Here is a 17,661-nt window from a genome sequence, read left to right on the forward strand (position 1 = left end):
AGAGGGCATCTGATTTTTTAGAGACATGGTAACCCCAATAATTTTACTTGGTCTTGTAATTCACCAACAGTCATTCTTGGGGATTTTTTTTGCCTCTCTTACGATTCTCCTCACTGTACATGGAGGAAAAATTAACTTGGGTCCTCTTCCAGGCAGGTTTGTAACAGTTCCAGTTGTCCACTTTTTAATTATTGCCCTAACAGGTGAAATGGGCATTTTAAGGCGAGTAGCTATTTTTTAATACCCATCACCTGACTTATGAAGGTCAACACCCTTCTCCCTCATTTGGTTTGTGTGTTCTCTTATCTTTCCCATGTTGATGGATGGCTAAGGGAATTTGGGCTCTGTGTCACCTCATGTTCGTATCCCTGTTAACCAGGAAGTCATGGATTACAGCTTGAAGGTTCCTATTCACTCCACTCAAGTCAAAGATGTACAATATACAGGGGAAACATGCTTCAGTTACATTGTGTTTACTATAATTTCCAGGGGTGTCAATAATCGTGGCACATATGTTTTTCGTTAAAGATAACTATTTCTTGATGAAGGATTTTTTTTTCTTGGGATAATTTTATGTTAATGAAAGGTTGGATTTTTCTCAATTTATCATTGTGACATAAAGCTGCTTCACCAAAAGGTAGATTTTTTTTTAAACCTTTGTACAAAAATTTGCAAGGGGTGCCAATAATTGTGGAGGGCGCTGTATTTAAATAATTTATCTGTCTGATTCATGGTCAAAATAGTCTGTCTTTTAAGCATGTCTGGGGATTGGATTCTGACTACCTGCCAGTTTTGCCAGAGACGGTTCTGTCTGTTTCGGAATTCGGGCGAGAAGCTCTTGCTAATCAGAGATGATGAAATGTGTGACAGAAAGCAAAAAAACAGCCACGTCTCCGTGCGTGCCGATTCCGGGAAGGTCTCTGCTGGTTTCCATCAGCCCAGAGTTTTTCTGCTGTGCTTGACCAGAAAAGCGGCTAGCACAGCGTGCAGAGGCAGCAGCCTGCGTCAGAGGCAGCCTTTCCTCCTGCTGCTGCTGGGTCTCTCCAAGCCAGACAGCGACTGTTCATCCAGCAAAAGCCACAGGAGCACCAGGACAGCTGGTGTGAAACACCACCAGCCAAAGGCAGTTGCCTGTCTGCCAGGACCACAGCATTCAGGATTCTCCATATTGTTTTTAAGATTTGGTAAAAGTAATGTTATAGTAAACATTGTCATTACTGTGAATTAAGTGATTGTAATGAGTATACCACATAGTGAATTTTTGAAAAAATACTTATAGAAATATAAATGTAGTATTTCCCCACTGTACTTGAATAAATTCATGAGCATATATCATAGCTACTACAAAAAAAACCTCACAAAAGTTTTAGTTTCATAAAGCTTTCAGTAAATGAATGAATTATCCACCAAATGTGCCTCATATCAAATGGTATGACAGTCACCCACAGAATACAATTATGGAGATAAGATGGAGATGCTTTTCCAGAATGTGACTGACACACCATGTATATGGTAATTTATATGCACCATAAAATAGCTACACTGAGACAGAAAAGGCTAGACAATAATATGTTATTTAAATGACCCACTACTGAAGAGCTGAATACTATATTAACTTGTCAAAACTGCAACGGATTCATGAAACAAGTTTTTTTTTTTTTTGTCTCTCCAAAAAGCAGAGGGAAGATGGTGGGAAAATCAAATGATTGTTATTTTTCAGATTCAGATAGTTGTTTAAAACAATGGCATGTGAATATCACGAAACCAGACACTGCAGAACAGGAAACGGACCTCGGGGCCGTTTGTCCATGAAGGGGCTGCCGGTGCGATAAAGCGATTTAATTGATCAGGGAGAGCGCTTGCGTTACAGAAGGCATGGTTCATTACTTTAATTCAAAACATACGATACAAACAACATTTTCTTGTACAGAAAATTGCATCCATAATCTTGAACAAGGTCATGAAAACCAAACATGAATGTTGAGCAAATTCAAAAGCACATCTGAAAGCAGCTGTCCACAGTCGTGGTCATTTTCCAAACTTCTCGTTGTACGGTTTGAAGGCGTCGTCGCAAATGCCACCCTTTGCCTGCCGCCACAGCAGGTAGGTCTTCAGTGTGCAGAGCGCACACAGATGGGCAGACCCTCCTAAGGATGGATGGTGAACTGCTAGTGATGAAAACTGCACTCAGATCCCGAAGAGCTTGTCTATGCTAATGAGTCACACAGAACTCCCAGTAAAAAGATTTATTTTAATGACATTTATTTAAATAGTACAGTCAGTCTTTTGTTTGTAGGAACTGTTAACACATGAAAGCAACTGGGTTCAAACCCACTTCCCAGAATGTCTTAGAAACAAAAGAAAGAGTCTATAGATGGTTCACGCTTTGGTGAAAGGAGGCATCCTTTAACATCCTTTAGCACTAAGCTTTACGTTTTCCTCCCAGAGTGCTGTGCCGCTTTCTGCCACGTCTGCCAGTTTGAAGACAAGCCCAAGCGGAGCACAGCTACACCCTTTCTGAGGGCTCTCCCAAACCCACGCACACACACTGAGGAGGGGGGGGGGGGGGTGTCCTCTTGTACCTTCCTGTGTAAACACAGCTCACGTGGAATACAAAAGCATTACAGGATCTACCACAACATTTCTATGGGACTTCTGAAACCGCAATCAGACTCGAGAGCTCTTCCGACCAAACTGTGAAGCGTACTTGTGCCAAGCCGTTGGGCTTTTTATTCAAAGCATTGTTAGATTTAGCAAGGAGATAAAACGTACAAAAAGAATGACATCATGGCCAGGACAGTTTGCAGTAGCATCTTCACCCTGCTCAGCCTCCTTTCGGGACTGCAAGGCGCATCCTAACCTGTGCAGAAAAGGTCTCCTCTTAGGTGAGTGAATGTCACTCGATAGGGTGTCCGTAAAACTATGGGTAGTGTGTGATCTTTACACATTTGTTCAGAAAATGAACTAAGGAGTAAGTGACAGGGAAGGAATGCGCTACTTAATGCAAGCTCACTGAGGGTCACTCATGAAGGACTAAGGGCCATGTTTAACCAAACATCTACCGTAACAACCACCTGCTGTACAAAGAAGCGAGCAGAACGGAGCAGATGACACCTACAGACCGCCTCCTGTCCGTGGGCGTTATCAATGCAGTAAAGCGCAGCCTTTAGTGGGTCATATTTGGCATATCTGAAACTCCAAAAGGAAAAACACACACAGCTCACTCTCTGGAGAACTAGCTGCTAATGGAGATGGACGGGGACAGGATGGGATTCGGAGCCTGGGAGAGAGATCAGTCAACCTCCCATCCTCCAGATTAAAAAAGAAAAGAAAAGAAAAAAAAAACAAAAAGCAGGGAGAAATACTTAAACTGCACAGCAAATATACATCTTTTGAATATTTGTAAAGAATAAATATTTTTTTTAAATTTAAAAATGATGCAGACACGTGCCACGCTTGCTGTTTAACTTCCATGCATATGCATTATTTACAAATTGAAAAATACAGATCTGCTTGCTTCACACGTGAAAGGTGCGACCCCGTACAATCATCCCATGGACATTCAGCAGCCCAGAGCACAGCGGCCGCGGCCAAGGTGCTTAAAGCGGCGTCTCCAGACTCCATTTTACACCCAAAGATGCAGAAAATAAGTCAAAACAACAGAACGAAAGCCACAAAGAAAGGGTCTAAAGGATGAAGTTACAACACAGGCCCGGGGGGGAGGTGGGAGGGGCAGGGGGGGGTTCACGCGCCACTCTGCTGCTAGCAATACTGTTGTACAGTTAATATATTTAATATTTTGCCTTTTATTTCAATATAATCTGCTTTGAATAAACAAAAATGGGGGAAAAAGAAGATGCAATATTGGATAGAAGAGCAGAGGTGCACGCAGAGGCCAGTGCTGCCCAATGTAATCGCATTCAGCACTCTAGATTCATTTCCAAGGAGTTCATGGTGCTCAGTTCATCCTCAATCCTCTATGTACTCCCAGAGGTCCTTCTCATAGCCTTCATGAACATGCTGTAGCAACACTCTCCGTCGGCTCTCACAGTATCTGAGGGGGAGGGGGATGCCTGTTAGGGGCTCGGCGAAGCCTTAAGCAGGACGTCGCCACCACGGTGTGATGGAGACGACCGGACATGCACCCCCTGACATGGACCAGCTGAGATGAGATCGAAATTTCTTTGCCCAGTAGCAACAAATACAGCAGAAGGTAACGAGGAGGGAAAAAATGCAACCTCCTATCACCACATTAAAACTGATTCCCGATGACACCACCCCTTTAAACAGATGCCTTGGTAGAAGAATAGTCCCCACCCCCAAAATATATGGGCCCCCATACTGACCTGTATTTATCCTGTACTTTCTGCTTGATATCCTGCAAAGAATCTTGGGAAATGTCCCTCTCCAGGTATCCAGACAAGACCTCTGTGGCATTTTCCAGGTCAGCTTGATTATTCTGGAATTAATGAAAATCAAAAGTGCCTGTTTTCAAAGGACTAGTTTTATTTGTAACCCCCGATTAGATGAATTTAAATACACTTAAGTTAATTGGGATGTTATTGTTTCAGCAATTAAGTTAAATAAGTTTCTGCAAATCAGTATATCCATCCATTCACATTCCCACCATCTGGCCAGAGTTAGAGGGGGAGGGGAGCCTGTCTCAGGCAGCATAGGGCACAAGGCAGGGGACACCCTGCGTGGGACGCCAGTCCATCACAGGGGACACACATGACAGCATGTGATCATGCAAACTACACACAGATGTGGGGTTCAAACCCTCAACCCATGAGGTACCCTGCAAATCAGCACGAGACAGGAGGGTGAAGCCCGGACTGCGTTTGGCCACATCAGTGTGGGACTTGCCTCAAAGATGATGGACTGATTGTTCTTCTTGAGGTAGAACGCGAAGACGTAGGTGAACATGAGCGTGGAGCGGCACTGGCACAGCACGTCCACGGCCTTCTTCAGGAACTGCACCTCGATCCACGACATGTTATGCTGCTGCATCTCCTCCATCTTCTGCTTGACCTGTGCGTACAGCTTGTGCTCGAAGCGCAGGCTCTGCATGTGATTCATGTAGCGGTTGCAGTAGAAGAGGTAGCGCTGCAAGGCGGCCCTGGAGCGCTGCAGAGGACACGGGGCCTTAGTGAGAGCCGGGATACACAATCACTCTGAGCAGGGGGACACGGGGCCTTAGCGAGGGCCAACACACAATCACTCTGAGCAGGGGGACACGGGGCCTTAGCGAGGGCCAACACACAATCACTCTGAGCAGGGGTACACGGGGCCTTAGTGAGGGCCAACACACACAATCACTCTGAGCAGGGGGACACGGGGCCTTAGCGAGGGCCAACACACACACAATCACTCTGAGCAGGGGGACACGGGGCCTTAGCGAGGGCCAACACACACAATCACTCTGAGCAGGGGGACACGGGGCCTCAGCGAGAGCCGGCACACACACAATCACTCTGAGCAGGGGGACACGGGGCCTCAGCGAGGGCCAACACACACACAATCACTCTGAGCAGGGGGACACGGGGCCTTAGCGAGGGCCTACACACACAATCACTCTGAGCAGGGGGACACGGGGCCTCAGCGAGGGCCGGCACACACACAATCACTCTGAGCAGGGGGACACGGGGCCTCAGCGAGGGCCGGCACACACACAATCACTCTGAGCAGGGGGACACGGGGCCTCAGCGAGGGCCGGCACGCACACAATCACTCTGAGCAGGGGGACACGGGGCCTCAGCGAGGGCCGGCACGCACACACACAATCACTCTGAGCAGGGGGACACGGGGCCTCAGCGAGGGCCGGCACACACACAATCACTCTGAGCAGGGGGACACGGGGCCTCAGCGAGGGCCGGCACACACACAATCACTCTGAGCAGGGGGACACGGGGCCTCAGCGAGGGCCGGCACACACACAATCACTCTGAGCAGGGGGACACGGGGCCTCAGCGAGGGCCGGCACACACACAATCACTCTGAGCAGGGGGACACGGGGCCTCAGCGAGGGCCGGCACACACACAATCACTCTGAGCAGGGGGACACGGGGCCTCAGCGAGGGCCGGCACACACACAATCACTCTGAGCAGGGGGACACGGGGCCTTAGTGAGGGCCGGCACACACACAATCACTCTGAGCAGGGGGACACGGGGCCTTAGTGAGGGCCGACACACACAATCACTCTGAGCAGGGGGACACGGGGCCTCAGCGAGGGCCAACACACACACAATCACTCTGAGCAGGGGGACACGGGGCCTTAGCGAGGGCCAACACACACAATCACTCTGAGCAGGGGGACACGGGGCCTTAGCGAGGGCCTACACACACAATCACTCTGAGCAGGGGGACACGGGGCCTTAGCGAGGGCCGGCACACACACAATCACTCTGAGCAGGGGGACACGGGGCCTTAGCGAGGGCCGGCACACACACAATCACTCTGAGCAGGGGGACACGGGGCCTCAGCGAGGGCCGGCACACACACAATCACTCTGAGCAGGGGGACACGGGGCCTTAGTGAGGGCCGGCACACACACAATCACTCTGAGCAGGGGGACACGGGGCCTTAGTGAGGGCCAACACACAAAATCACTCTGAGCAGGGGGACACAGGGCCTCAGCGAGGGCCAACACACACAATCACTCTGAGCAGGGGGACACGGGGCCTTAGCGAGGGCCAACACACAATCACTCTGAGCAGGGGGACACGGGGCCTTAGTGAGGGCCAACACACACAATCACTCTGAGCAGGGGGACACGGGGCCTTAGCGAGGGCCAACACACAATCACTCTGAGCAGGGGGACACGGGTACCTCTTGGGCGTCTCTGGCTGCCTTCGCGTCGTCTTCATTGTAGCGATTGCAGTTGTACCTACAAAGTCACACAGTCCCTCAATACAACAGATGAGAATCATACAGGAGACAGCAAGGCTGCATTATAAAGGCAGGCAAACAAAGCCATGGGCCTGGCAGAGTGCAGCCACACAAAGTGCCGTGCTGATACATACCCCTCAGCCTGAAAACGTGGGAACGCAAGTGAGTCAGGAAACTGATCAACAAACAAGACTGATGGGAAAATTGTCTCTTCATGGCCAATATCAACTAACAGTAACTGGTGAAAATTTGATGGGGGGAGGGAAAAAAAAAACAGCTGTAATTTAAGTTTCAAGGATGAAAGCACTTATACAGAGAGTGAATCATATCCTGGCCTAAACTGCAAAAAGCCAAACAATCATTTAGTTTTACAGCAAAAAACTCAAACATCAGGTCAGATCCCAGTATTCAGCACAAAACCATTGATCTTCACGTTTTATTGTAGGAAATAATGTGCATGAGTACAGAGGAAATGAAACTGAACAGGTGTATATTAAGCAAGATGAAGGCGGAGGGAGTGGATGATGCGGCGTCCCAGTCCACCAACACGACACACCATAACGCAGCAGATCAGGGGACTAACGTACCAGGCAGAGCCGTGCGGCTCCCAGGGACCCAGGCAGACCCAGCAGAACTCTGCTTTGCAGTTCTGGTTGCGGCAGACCATGTGATTGCAGCCTCCGTCCTTCTCGATGGTCACATGGCATTTAGGGCATTCCTAATAACACGAGACACGGTCACCCTGTGGCTCAGCAAGCCCCCCCCCCCCCCCGCCGGCGCAGCGACGACCACATCGGCACCCACCTTTGTGTTCGCCGCGATCCAGTTCGAGGTTTCACTGTCGTCGTCACACTTCTTGATCCATTTCCTCAGCCACTGCAAGCAAAGCCGTGCAGAACAGGTCAGACTCAGCAACAGGTACTGAGGGTCAGGCTGCTTCCAGCAAGGAACATACAAAAGGTGCGATGGGCATCAAATCTCCAGTCACCCCAAACTTGGCTTAGTTTTCAGGTACACAACAAATGCAAGGCATTGTGGGGGATTTCTCTTTACCACACAAACACACAGGCTGGTTCTTTGGAGTCTCACAGAGTGATGAATACAGGCAGAATTCAAGGCCCTTGCTTGTGTGGACAAAACGCCTTTAGATGAAATACCACACAAAGGCTTTAAACAAACCAGAATACAGTAAATCTAAGCTGCTTTTAAAAAGAAAACAAGTGACACTCCACCCAAAAATGGAAGATGTTAGACTTAGATCTTTAATTGGCAATGACCACATAAGCAGCATGTTAACACCCGCTAGTGTAAAGCTGAACACACCTTGCACTTTACAGGGTCGTGCCAATTCTCTCCACAGTTGAAGCTGCAGGAGGAAAGAAAACACATTTTCCAAAGATAAAACCAATTAGTTTATGACAAATAAAGCATGCTTAGAGGGTTAAGCAAAACCAAATTAATGAAAATACGGCGGTTAATAGGAATTTAATACATATAACAGACATTCCAGGTGCTACAACCCTTCAGTTTCAAAATCTAATGTAACTAGTTCCTGCAAAAAAGCAGCAAGACAAAACTCAAATGACCGCCTACAAATAAAATCAGAGTATACAGCCCCCTTGGGAGCAGAGTCACATGGCCACCAAACATGATCTTGGATACCCACCTTGTACCTTGGGGCCAACAAGCGCTACAGGAGGAACCCCTACAGATTACCCACAATGTAAGAAATCTACACCATAGAAGGTTCAGTTTCATACTATTATGTTTAATCCTGGGAAAGTCCAAGCTCAGCCAAAAGCACCAGCAGTGTCCTGTTGCAGATCTCACCATCTTCATGCTGAGGGACACCTTACCAGAACTGACGGCCGCATTTGCATCTCACGGGCTTCGCATCGGGGTACTGGACTTTGACGACGTGGTGGCAGTCTGGCGCAGGACACCATTTTAACAGTCGATTGCACTGGGAAAGGAGCAAACGGGGAAGGCAGAGGTAAACGGCAATCATCTGCATGTTCACATATCAGCTTTGTGCTGAGTTTTAGTGATAAGAGGCAATTTAACAAATTAATATAGCGCGCTATTAAAAATAGGATCCTTACCTCTACAAAACTATTAGTGATCAAATGTTGATACTTCAGTTTCACTTTCGAATCTGTTATCAGCCGCCTTAAAAAGAAAAAAGGTCACATGACTTGAGATTTATCGAGCGTTTCGCAGAGATGAGCAAAGCAGCGCATCTAGAAACCTGGCTTCCCTCAGATGTACACAAGTTTCAAAGAGGAAAGTGCACGTAAAACACCACAGGTTACACTTAATGAGTCCCTCAGCCCCAGGAACCATATAAGGCACTGGCTTCTCACTTTAAACAAAGGGTGCATCAATTGGGTTGTGGGGAAATTACTACCACCCACACACACACACACACACACACACACACACACACACACACACACACACACACACACACACACACACACACACACACACACACACACAAAAACAGGAGTGGATTTCAGTTCTGTTGCTTGTGTAGCCTTCAGCTGTGATGAAGAGCTTAGTTTAGTCAAATAATGACAATATGTGAGCAGCTGCACTAATATTTTGGTTGTATCAGACATTATATTAAGCTCTTTCCTCATTGGATACTTCACGTTTTAAGACCATTTCATTTTCTCTGGATGGACACCAACTGACTTTTATTCAACACAATACCACAAATTTCACCCTTTCCTCTCTTAGCGCTGACGAAACGAGCCTGTACCACAGCTGTAATGTTATGGGATCTCTGGGCCAACACCAGCAGCAGGGACTGCCAAGAGCAACATTTCTATAACTGCTTTTGGTGCCTGCAGATACGGCATCCGATACCCTATCAGGCGTGAGCAAACCAATGTGTCTTCAGTTAGCCAATAAAAAACAAAACACAGTTTTAGGGTTCCTCCTAATGCCAATCATACCTACTGCCAGTATTATCATTTTGGCATTTTTGGATATTTTCATCAGGGACTGCAGATATTTCAGACCAGAATAAATTCTTTTAAACAAAACCGAAACTGGTCTTCCATGCAGAAATGAGCAACGCTGCCCTAAAGACAGAGTCTTAAAATCCATTCCTGATCTGAGCAACGCGCATTTGGACCAGAAGCCTGACTGCTTGTACTGCCACTCTGCCTTAACAGGTTTACGTCCTTTAAGGGACGAACGACAACATAAAAGAAACTCCCACGATTCGTTCTTCCATTCATTCCAAACATGGCTGGGCCAGTTTCTGTAGACAAGAGCGTGGCAGCGTCGCCAGCCGTGAGGCCAACATTGTTTTCCTTCAAAGAAGTGAAGAGGGGCTGTAGTCAGTGACCCTACATGACACAGACTTGACCTTAGCGTAACCTTAGACAGCCTGGGGTCGGCCTCGTTCACGGTCCAATGACCGGCTCAACATGACTTCCCGGATGCTGTGATATTCAACCAGCACCATCTTCTTTTCGAAGTTTTATGAAGACCCATGAAGTGATACGGCTTACTGCTGACAGATTGATGTAAGAGCAAATCCACTATCTCATGTGGTGGGGACTCATTTAAACCCAGCCAAAATATACTGTCACAAAAAAGTACCGCACCGGTTTCACAGTAATGAATTGCATTGAGTGTGTACACAACGTTATATCAGACACCTTAATCCATACAAAAACTTTAGTCCAAATGTACACGAAACATTACAGGATAGTAATGGTTATTTATCTTTTTCATTTCCCAAAGGAGTGGCAAGTACCACTACTGACCTGGTATGATTTATTCAATTCCAACAGTAAACTACTGAGTGCATAAATACTTACATGACAGTGTTGTCATCCACCAGAATATCACAGCTGTGAGCAGGGCAGGAAATTGTCTATGAGGGAGGGAGAAAGGGTTTATGTTAACATATTTATGTTAACTACATGAAGACATTTTAAATACTTGTATGTTCTAACAGCTTGTATGCTGATTGTACTGCTCTCAAACTTCTCTTACAGCACCTCAGGCAGAAACCACCGGTGTATACAGTGTATGTGTGCACACGTGTATGTGCGCACACACACAAATAATCTTGCAGGTTCATCTGTCACTGATCTTCACTCCCAGCTCATGGTTCAGATTCTCCCACAGCATCGGAGCTAGATATTTGAAATGACAGCCATGCGCCTGACATAAAGCCCGTTTTATACAGGCAGCAAAGCAATGTTGAAAAGACATGGAACTGCTTATCAGAGGAGATTAAAGGTTAAACATTCTGAGAGGTTACATGCTTACTGTCCTCTGCAGGGGTCAGCAGCATATCTGCCTTTGATTTAGCACTAGCAGCCCACTGTGTGCCAGCCAGTGCACCCACTTAACGTCACACCCAAGACCAGAAGCACTGGAAAATGAGCATGACACTAGAAAAACAAATCTCACCTGTCCCATTCCCTCCTCAATGATTTTGGTTGTCAAGTAGTCACCCCAACACTGCATGCAGAACTTGTGCCCGCACTCCAATCCAGTAAAGTACTACAAGAGCAGCACATACACATTTTACAACTATGGACAAAAACACTGCTTTAAGAATTATTTACAAATGCTTCAGTATTCTGAAACTGTGAAACATCCAACAAAAGGTAAGCAACAATTTAGAAATTTGTGTGCAGCCAAATAGTTCAAAATAAACTTTTTTTTGATCCAAGACTAAGGATGCACTTTACCGATAGTTAAAAAAGAAAAAAAAAAAAAAATGAAAATGAAAACAGCAAAATAAATACTCACTGAATTTGGATAGTTCAGGTAACAGATCTGACAGGGCATATCTTGGGCCGAAGACCTCGTGGTCATCAAACGTGCTCGAGATTTCTTACTAGGGTTTATAACGTGACATTCTGAGAACAGCTTATCCAGATTTCCATCAAAATACCTGTGGGGAAAAAATACTGCATGAATATAACCAAGTGCTAGTAATAACTACCGCAAAATCAAACAGCATCCTGTTTGGCAGCATTCACATAAGGAGCCCAATGAAATACTGACTTAAACTTAAAAAAAACTGCATGCTTTAAAAGAAGTTCAATGACCAAATGAGAAGGGTTCCAAACCTTAAAAGGTTGTCATAAAACAAGTCAGAAGGACTAAATAACTGGAGTGTTGAAGGCAAACATTCTATATTTAGAGGAATTAATTTATTAAGCTCCAGAATTGATATTGAAAGCAGAAATGCCATTAAAGCTCAGGGATCCAAAAGAAACAAAAGTAAAACTCGCCTTTCCATCAGCTTTTCCTTGTCCCAGTTGAAATGGCTAAGTAGTATTCTTGTTATAGTCGCAGGGTTCTACAAAGAGGAAAATCACATCCCAATCAATTTATGTCAGAAACCTTCAGAGAGGATTTGACAGTATGGCTTACAGCCATCCCTATATTTGACTTGTCACAATGTTTTGTGTCAAACAAAGGCTCGCCAACCCAACATTAGAGCCGTTAAAATGAAAGCAACGCTGGGACATATGCTGTTTGTTCACATCCAAGGACAGGAAGTGCTGAGACACCCCTGACTAATATGCTTAAGTGAAACCACTCCAGGGAGATATCCAGCTGCAAAAACAGGACATTTTAAGTTGTTTTGGAAAAACAACAGCTATGACACCCCTAATTTCCCCTGGGGGATTAATAAAGTTTATCTAGGCAACAAGTAAAAGGTGCAACCGATAACTATACACTGGGCTGCTAACCTTTAAAAGCAAACCCTTTGTATTGACAGTAAATCAGGAATGCACATTCATGAAGTATGTTCATGTATTCAAGGAAACAAGTTAGTTTTCAATTGATTTCCAAAAACACTCACCTACCAGAAGCAGGAACACAGTCTAAATACCTGAGGGGGAACATTTTCTCTCAACATGCACAGGTTTGAAATTTGGAAACACTATGTAAACAAAACACTTTCTGGCCACAACCTGCAGACAGCCACTTAACTGCACCACAAAGTAAAGGGAATCCCAAGCAAACAAAATTAGGTTCTACATGAATATCAGAATCATTCCACAGAGACCCCGAAGAACCTATACAGCATCACAAAGAAACAACAGGAGCCTCTGCTGTCTAGCTCAGTTCACCAACATGCTCATTTTCCACATGAAGCACATGACCATCAAAACATATGTATTTAAACAGTAAATTCAATATCATTCTGATCAACACCTGAGCATCGCATGGATGTATTCTTTAAATGTGTTCAAGAGATTTGAATTAATAAATCTCTTGAACATCCCTGAGTCATTAAAGAACAGCCCCCTCAATGGGGTGTTTTGAATCTTCATCGCTCCATGAATCAGCAGTACTCTTCCAACTAAGGAGTGACTGAAGAGTAGGCCAGCTTCCAACAACCAGAGGCCGTCCACAAGCCAGGACACAAAACAAGCAGAGCAATTAAAATACTTGTGCGCTGGAGATTCCCACTGCAGTAAACACAGGAATCACCACATCAAACTATTGAATTTTGTTACAATTTATCAAATGGCAAGAATATATTTCAGAAGCACAAACTTTGGTGCTCAATTTGCACTGACCTATATTATGAAATGAATAAGCTACTCTTACCATTAATCACGTAAGTAGTACAGAAAAACAAGATATGCATGTCCTTCCCAAGCAAAAAACACAAATATCCAAGGCTAAAAGCTGTTTTAAAAAATGAATTGGCAACTGACCATAGGGATATATTTAAGAACTTTTACTTTTTTCCTAGAATCATCTCTGTACTGAACCCATAGAGACTGTGAAGGAGATTTCCCACCTAAGCAACATATTTCATGGCAAAGGACTTTTGTTATACTTTTAGGTCAGATAAGTCAAGTGATGGCAAGAAACGGTGGAACCGAATTTCCTTTAGGCAGGATTGCAGAGTGCTGTCTAGTTCCAGTAAGACGCACTACTAGGTACCTGAACAAATAACTTGCCTTGGTTTTACCCTTTACAATGTTTAATTAACGTGTATCAATTTCAGAAAATTATAGTGGAATACACGCAAAAGTATCTAAGAAAGGTACAGGTCCTGAGGTGAAACTCGAACATTAAGACATTTCTGGTAAATGGCCTTATATATTTTGAGACTGAGATACAAACTTATTCACTGTAGAGGAGCTGAGATCGGAAGAGGGCCTTAAAAGTGCGTGGTTTGTTTTATGTGGCAGAAAGGGCGATGGTGGATTACGGCATTTAGTATCTTTAGATTGTGCACGCACCGGCAATCGGAGAGCTGAGCGGCGGACGCAGCCCAACTTTAAAGGCCCAGCTCTACTGCCTGAATATGGGTAGCAGGCCTAGTGGGGATCGGGCCAGTGAAGGATCGCAGGGAAAACCTTTAAACACCACATTGTCGTTTACAACACACATTTATCCGGCCTGTACTGCGGTTCAAACGCCCCATAGCATGTTAGCTCGTACCATTATCATCTTAATACTTATTCTCCAAACGCAGTGGGTGTTAATCTGTGTAACAAACGCCAGACAGTACCGACCGATATTTACGAGCTTGCTAGTTAGCTAAACTAGCAGGACGTCAAGCACTGGGACCGCGCCGTAACACACTCACAGTGTGCTGACAGCGGCCGTTAAACGCTGCGACTCGTCCCCAAGTCCCACTCCGAACACCGTCAGGGCTCCCGGTAAAATGCGCACCGATAACTTGTCGGGTTTATCCCGCCACCAACATGCAAAGGCTTCCGCCATGTTGTCGGTGGGTCGATCTTGCTAGCTGGCTTCGGCTAATCGGGGCTCGCTAGCCGGGTTAGCGGGGGACTTTAATCGTGTAACGACACCACACAATGTGAGCACTACACCGCCGGCTACCTGAACCCCACAGTATGAGAACCGAACCCACGGTTTACAGACTGTATGAGGTCGAGAAAATGACCGGCAGGCTACCCGAGTACAGCTCCTAATCTGAAGGCACTTTCGGCTAAACAAACAGCATAGTACGCCTTCGTTAAAGCCCGACTAGGGAGATCCATCCAATCAGTCTCACTTCGTTTAGCAGGCTCGCTAGAGAAACACCATAAACACCGCCAAGAAACAGTGGAATCCCCAGCTGCCAGACAGTAGCCCGCAAACGAGCTGACGCACACAGACTAGGGCTGCGGCAGAATACCCACTTCAGGTGGGGCTAGCCGTCCCAATAGCCCCGGCACAGGCCAGATTCGCGCCGAGGCCTACCACTTCCCCACATCCCCGGCCTTTCCTGCGGTTCGCACGCCGAAAACACCTCACCTGGATGACCTCGTTGACCTCCCGGATACACTCCACCATATGCTGCAGAATCTGTTCGGCCGTCAGTACTTCGAAGCGGTAGTCCTCCTCGTCCTGACCGGGCCCCAGGCCGCTGCCCCCATTCTCCCCGCATTCGTCTCGCTCACCACCGGCCACGACGGGGTCGACGAGCTCTACGTCCCCGATCTCCAGGGTGTCGTCTTCGGGCTCCTCTTCGTTGCTGTCTTCGCTACACTCCTCTTCCTCATCGTCGAATTCATAATTGTAACCCTCGTCCGAGTCCATAACTAGTGTTTGATGTGAGGTTTCAGCGTTTGCCGGACACGGATATAAAAGAAACGGACAGAGACACAAACACAGCAGAGAAAGATGACAGGACCGGGCTTCGGACTTTCAGCCGCAGAGGAACAACAACACAGGCGCCGCCGCCGAGCCAACAAAGGGACGCGGCGTCATGAACCGACGGCGAGCCTACGTCACGCGGCACGACGCGAGGAAGCCGGTACGGTCCGCCGCTTCTAGAGAAGCCGGGGGTCGGCTAGCCTGCATGAGGGTTTTGTTAGAAATATAATAGTATATTTAAACTTTACTAGTAGCATGTAGTTGAGGGGGAGAGTACTTTGAAGTTCTGCGATATAACAGGAAAAGAAGACAAAAATCAGGGTAACATTAAAAATATGCATGACAATAATACATTGTTACGTTATTTTAAATCTAAGTTACATTCCAAAAAAAAATAAATAAATCAATTGGCCCTTGCAGGTAAAATATTATTCAAAAGATAAATTGCTTACTACCAGAAACCATAACCAAGACAATGGATAGAAATTGTTTAATCTTGATTTTATTAGATGCTGTTACTGACTCTGAATTTGAGATACACATCTGGCCTGTTAGCCCTGATTGCCTCTGCTGACTTGAGTCCTTGAACCAGACATTCTACCAGTATCCAACATACAGTGTGTTTAACTGCATAAAACCAGTGTAGATGAGGGAAGTTAATTTGGGATTCAACATGTGGCCAAAGGTACTTATATATAGTATCTAATTAGGAGAAATTATTCAGATTCTTCAATCCATTCATCATCCAATCTCTTCTCCAATAAAGGAGGGCTGGAGCATGTCACAGGCAATATACAGGTAGGGCACTGTTTCTCAAGGGAGCACAAACAGCTACCATCTGGGGGTCACCAAGGACCGGTTTGAGAAACACTGGTATAGGGCACCTGGACATGATGCTTGTCGCAAACTACTTATCACCCCGCCACCAGAAACGATATTTGGAAATTTCAGACTCACTTCCTCCTGCCGGTACAAGTCGGTCAGATCTTGACAAAAGCCAGCCGGTCATCATCAGTACAGCTACCTGCTGCCAGGCTAATGCATCCCCCTTCCCAAGGCTCAGCTCCTCATTGGCTAACGGTGTATGCTGGGATGTTGCTGCTCCCTGCACAACTGAATCTGCAAATGTTATTGTGGGGGAACCCCCTGGCCCTGGCCGACATTGGACCATAGCTTTGTGCTGCTGACGGAGTTTGGTCCTCTGCACGCTCAGGAAAAACAGCTACTAGTTTGTACCTTTGCTTGTCACTGGGGCTGTATCCTCAAGGGTCTGCCAATTGTACCCTTAGCTGTAGGTAATTGTACCTTTTAAGGTACAGAAATGGACAATGAGGAACATTTTTGTACCATTGGGGGTACATTATTGTTGTTTGTACCTTGGGGAGTCCATTTCTGTACTTTAAAAGGTACATAATTGTAAAGTACAGCCCCAGTGATAAGCAAAGGTACAAACTGAGAGTGGGATAAATAGTTGGGGATCATTGGTGTAACTCCTCCCAGTAGAGTCACTATGTGACCTCACAGTGAGATGCAGGTACAGGCAGCGTATGAGGCCTGCAGTGTGTTCTCCTGTGATGGCCAGCTGTTCCCACATGGACTAACATGACAGTGTGTACTGGCTCTCTGGGGGCGGAGTCTGATGAGTGACCCTAGTGGCTAAGTGGCTTGGGATGCTGATTATTCATTTATTGTCACTTCCATTGGATCGCCCCACCGGGAGTCTATGCTGCATATCTGAGATCTAAGTTCTGTTTTGAAACACTTGTATGGAAATGATCAAAGGCTACTGTAGAGGTGATGACTGTCTTCTACCACAAAGTAACAGGTTTAAAAGGGATATTGGCATTTGGTGACAGGAATGAGAGGTTAAGCTAGAGAATTGAGGCACGTGAAGATGAGGACCTCGCAGGCTTGACTGGTGCTTCTATCAGCCAAATGACTGCTCCCACTGGATAATTCCATATTTACACATTTAGTCAAGGCATAATTAGGCTGTGTTAGGTTTATGCCTACAGCCTGGCTCATTTAAGGTTACTCACACTGCAGATGCTCTCATATTCCTTATGTTCTATGTACGCTGCAAGTATATGGCCATCCTTTAGCTTGGTGTGTGAACTTCTGAAGATTTTCCTCAGTTTTAATGCGATGTCTCTGTTGT

The 17,661-nt window shown here is 46.1% G+C and overlaps 1 protein-coding gene across 1 annotated transcript; it reads right to left on the reverse strand.

Annotated features, from left to right (window-relative positions):
• Positions 1-2,237: 2,237 nt before the first annotated feature.
• LOC111847200 (E3 ubiquitin-protein ligase arih1) lies at positions 2,238-15,682 on the reverse strand. Its single transcript, XM_023818186.2, has 14 exons — positions 15,162-15,682; positions 12,161-12,228; positions 11,673-11,817; positions 11,328-11,420; positions 10,727-10,782; positions 8,993-9,059; positions 8,747-8,853; positions 8,214-8,256; positions 7,695-7,766; positions 7,478-7,608; positions 6,831-6,888; positions 4,867-5,127; positions 4,347-4,459; positions 2,238-4,054 (listed from the first exon to the last, which is right to left on the reverse strand). The coding sequence occupies exons 1-14, from the start codon at positions 15,444-15,446 to the stop codon at positions 3,970-3,972; spliced, it is 1,584 nt and encodes a 527-aa protein (XP_023673954.1). The 5' UTR covers positions 15,447-15,682; the 3' UTR covers positions 2,238-3,969.
• Positions 15,683-17,661: the final 1,979 nt, after the last annotated feature.

This window comes from Paramormyrops kingsleyae, chromosome 11 (genome assembly GCF_048594095.1).
Source record: "Paramormyrops kingsleyae isolate MSU_618 chromosome 11, PKINGS_0.4, whole genome shotgun sequence".
Lineage (NCBI taxonomy): Eukaryota > Metazoa > Chordata > Actinopteri > Osteoglossiformes > Mormyridae > Paramormyrops > Paramormyrops kingsleyae.

What these genes read in the sequence shown, in the direction of transcription:
- LOC111847200 (XM_023818186.2), bottom strand. Translation starts at nt 15,446, where the DNA reads ATGGACTCGGACGAGGGTTACAATTATGAATTCGACGATGAGGAAGAG. An exon ending in ATCAGTCCATCATCTTTGAG is followed by an intron (nt 4,460 to 4,866) that starts GCAAGTCCCACA and finishes CATTAATTCCAG; the next exon opens with AATAATCAAGCTGACCTGGA. An exon ending in AAAGTACAGGATAAATACAG is followed by an intron (nt 4,055 to 4,346) that starts GTCAGTATGGGG and finishes CCTCCCCCTCAG; the next exon opens with ATACTGTGAGAGCCGACGGA.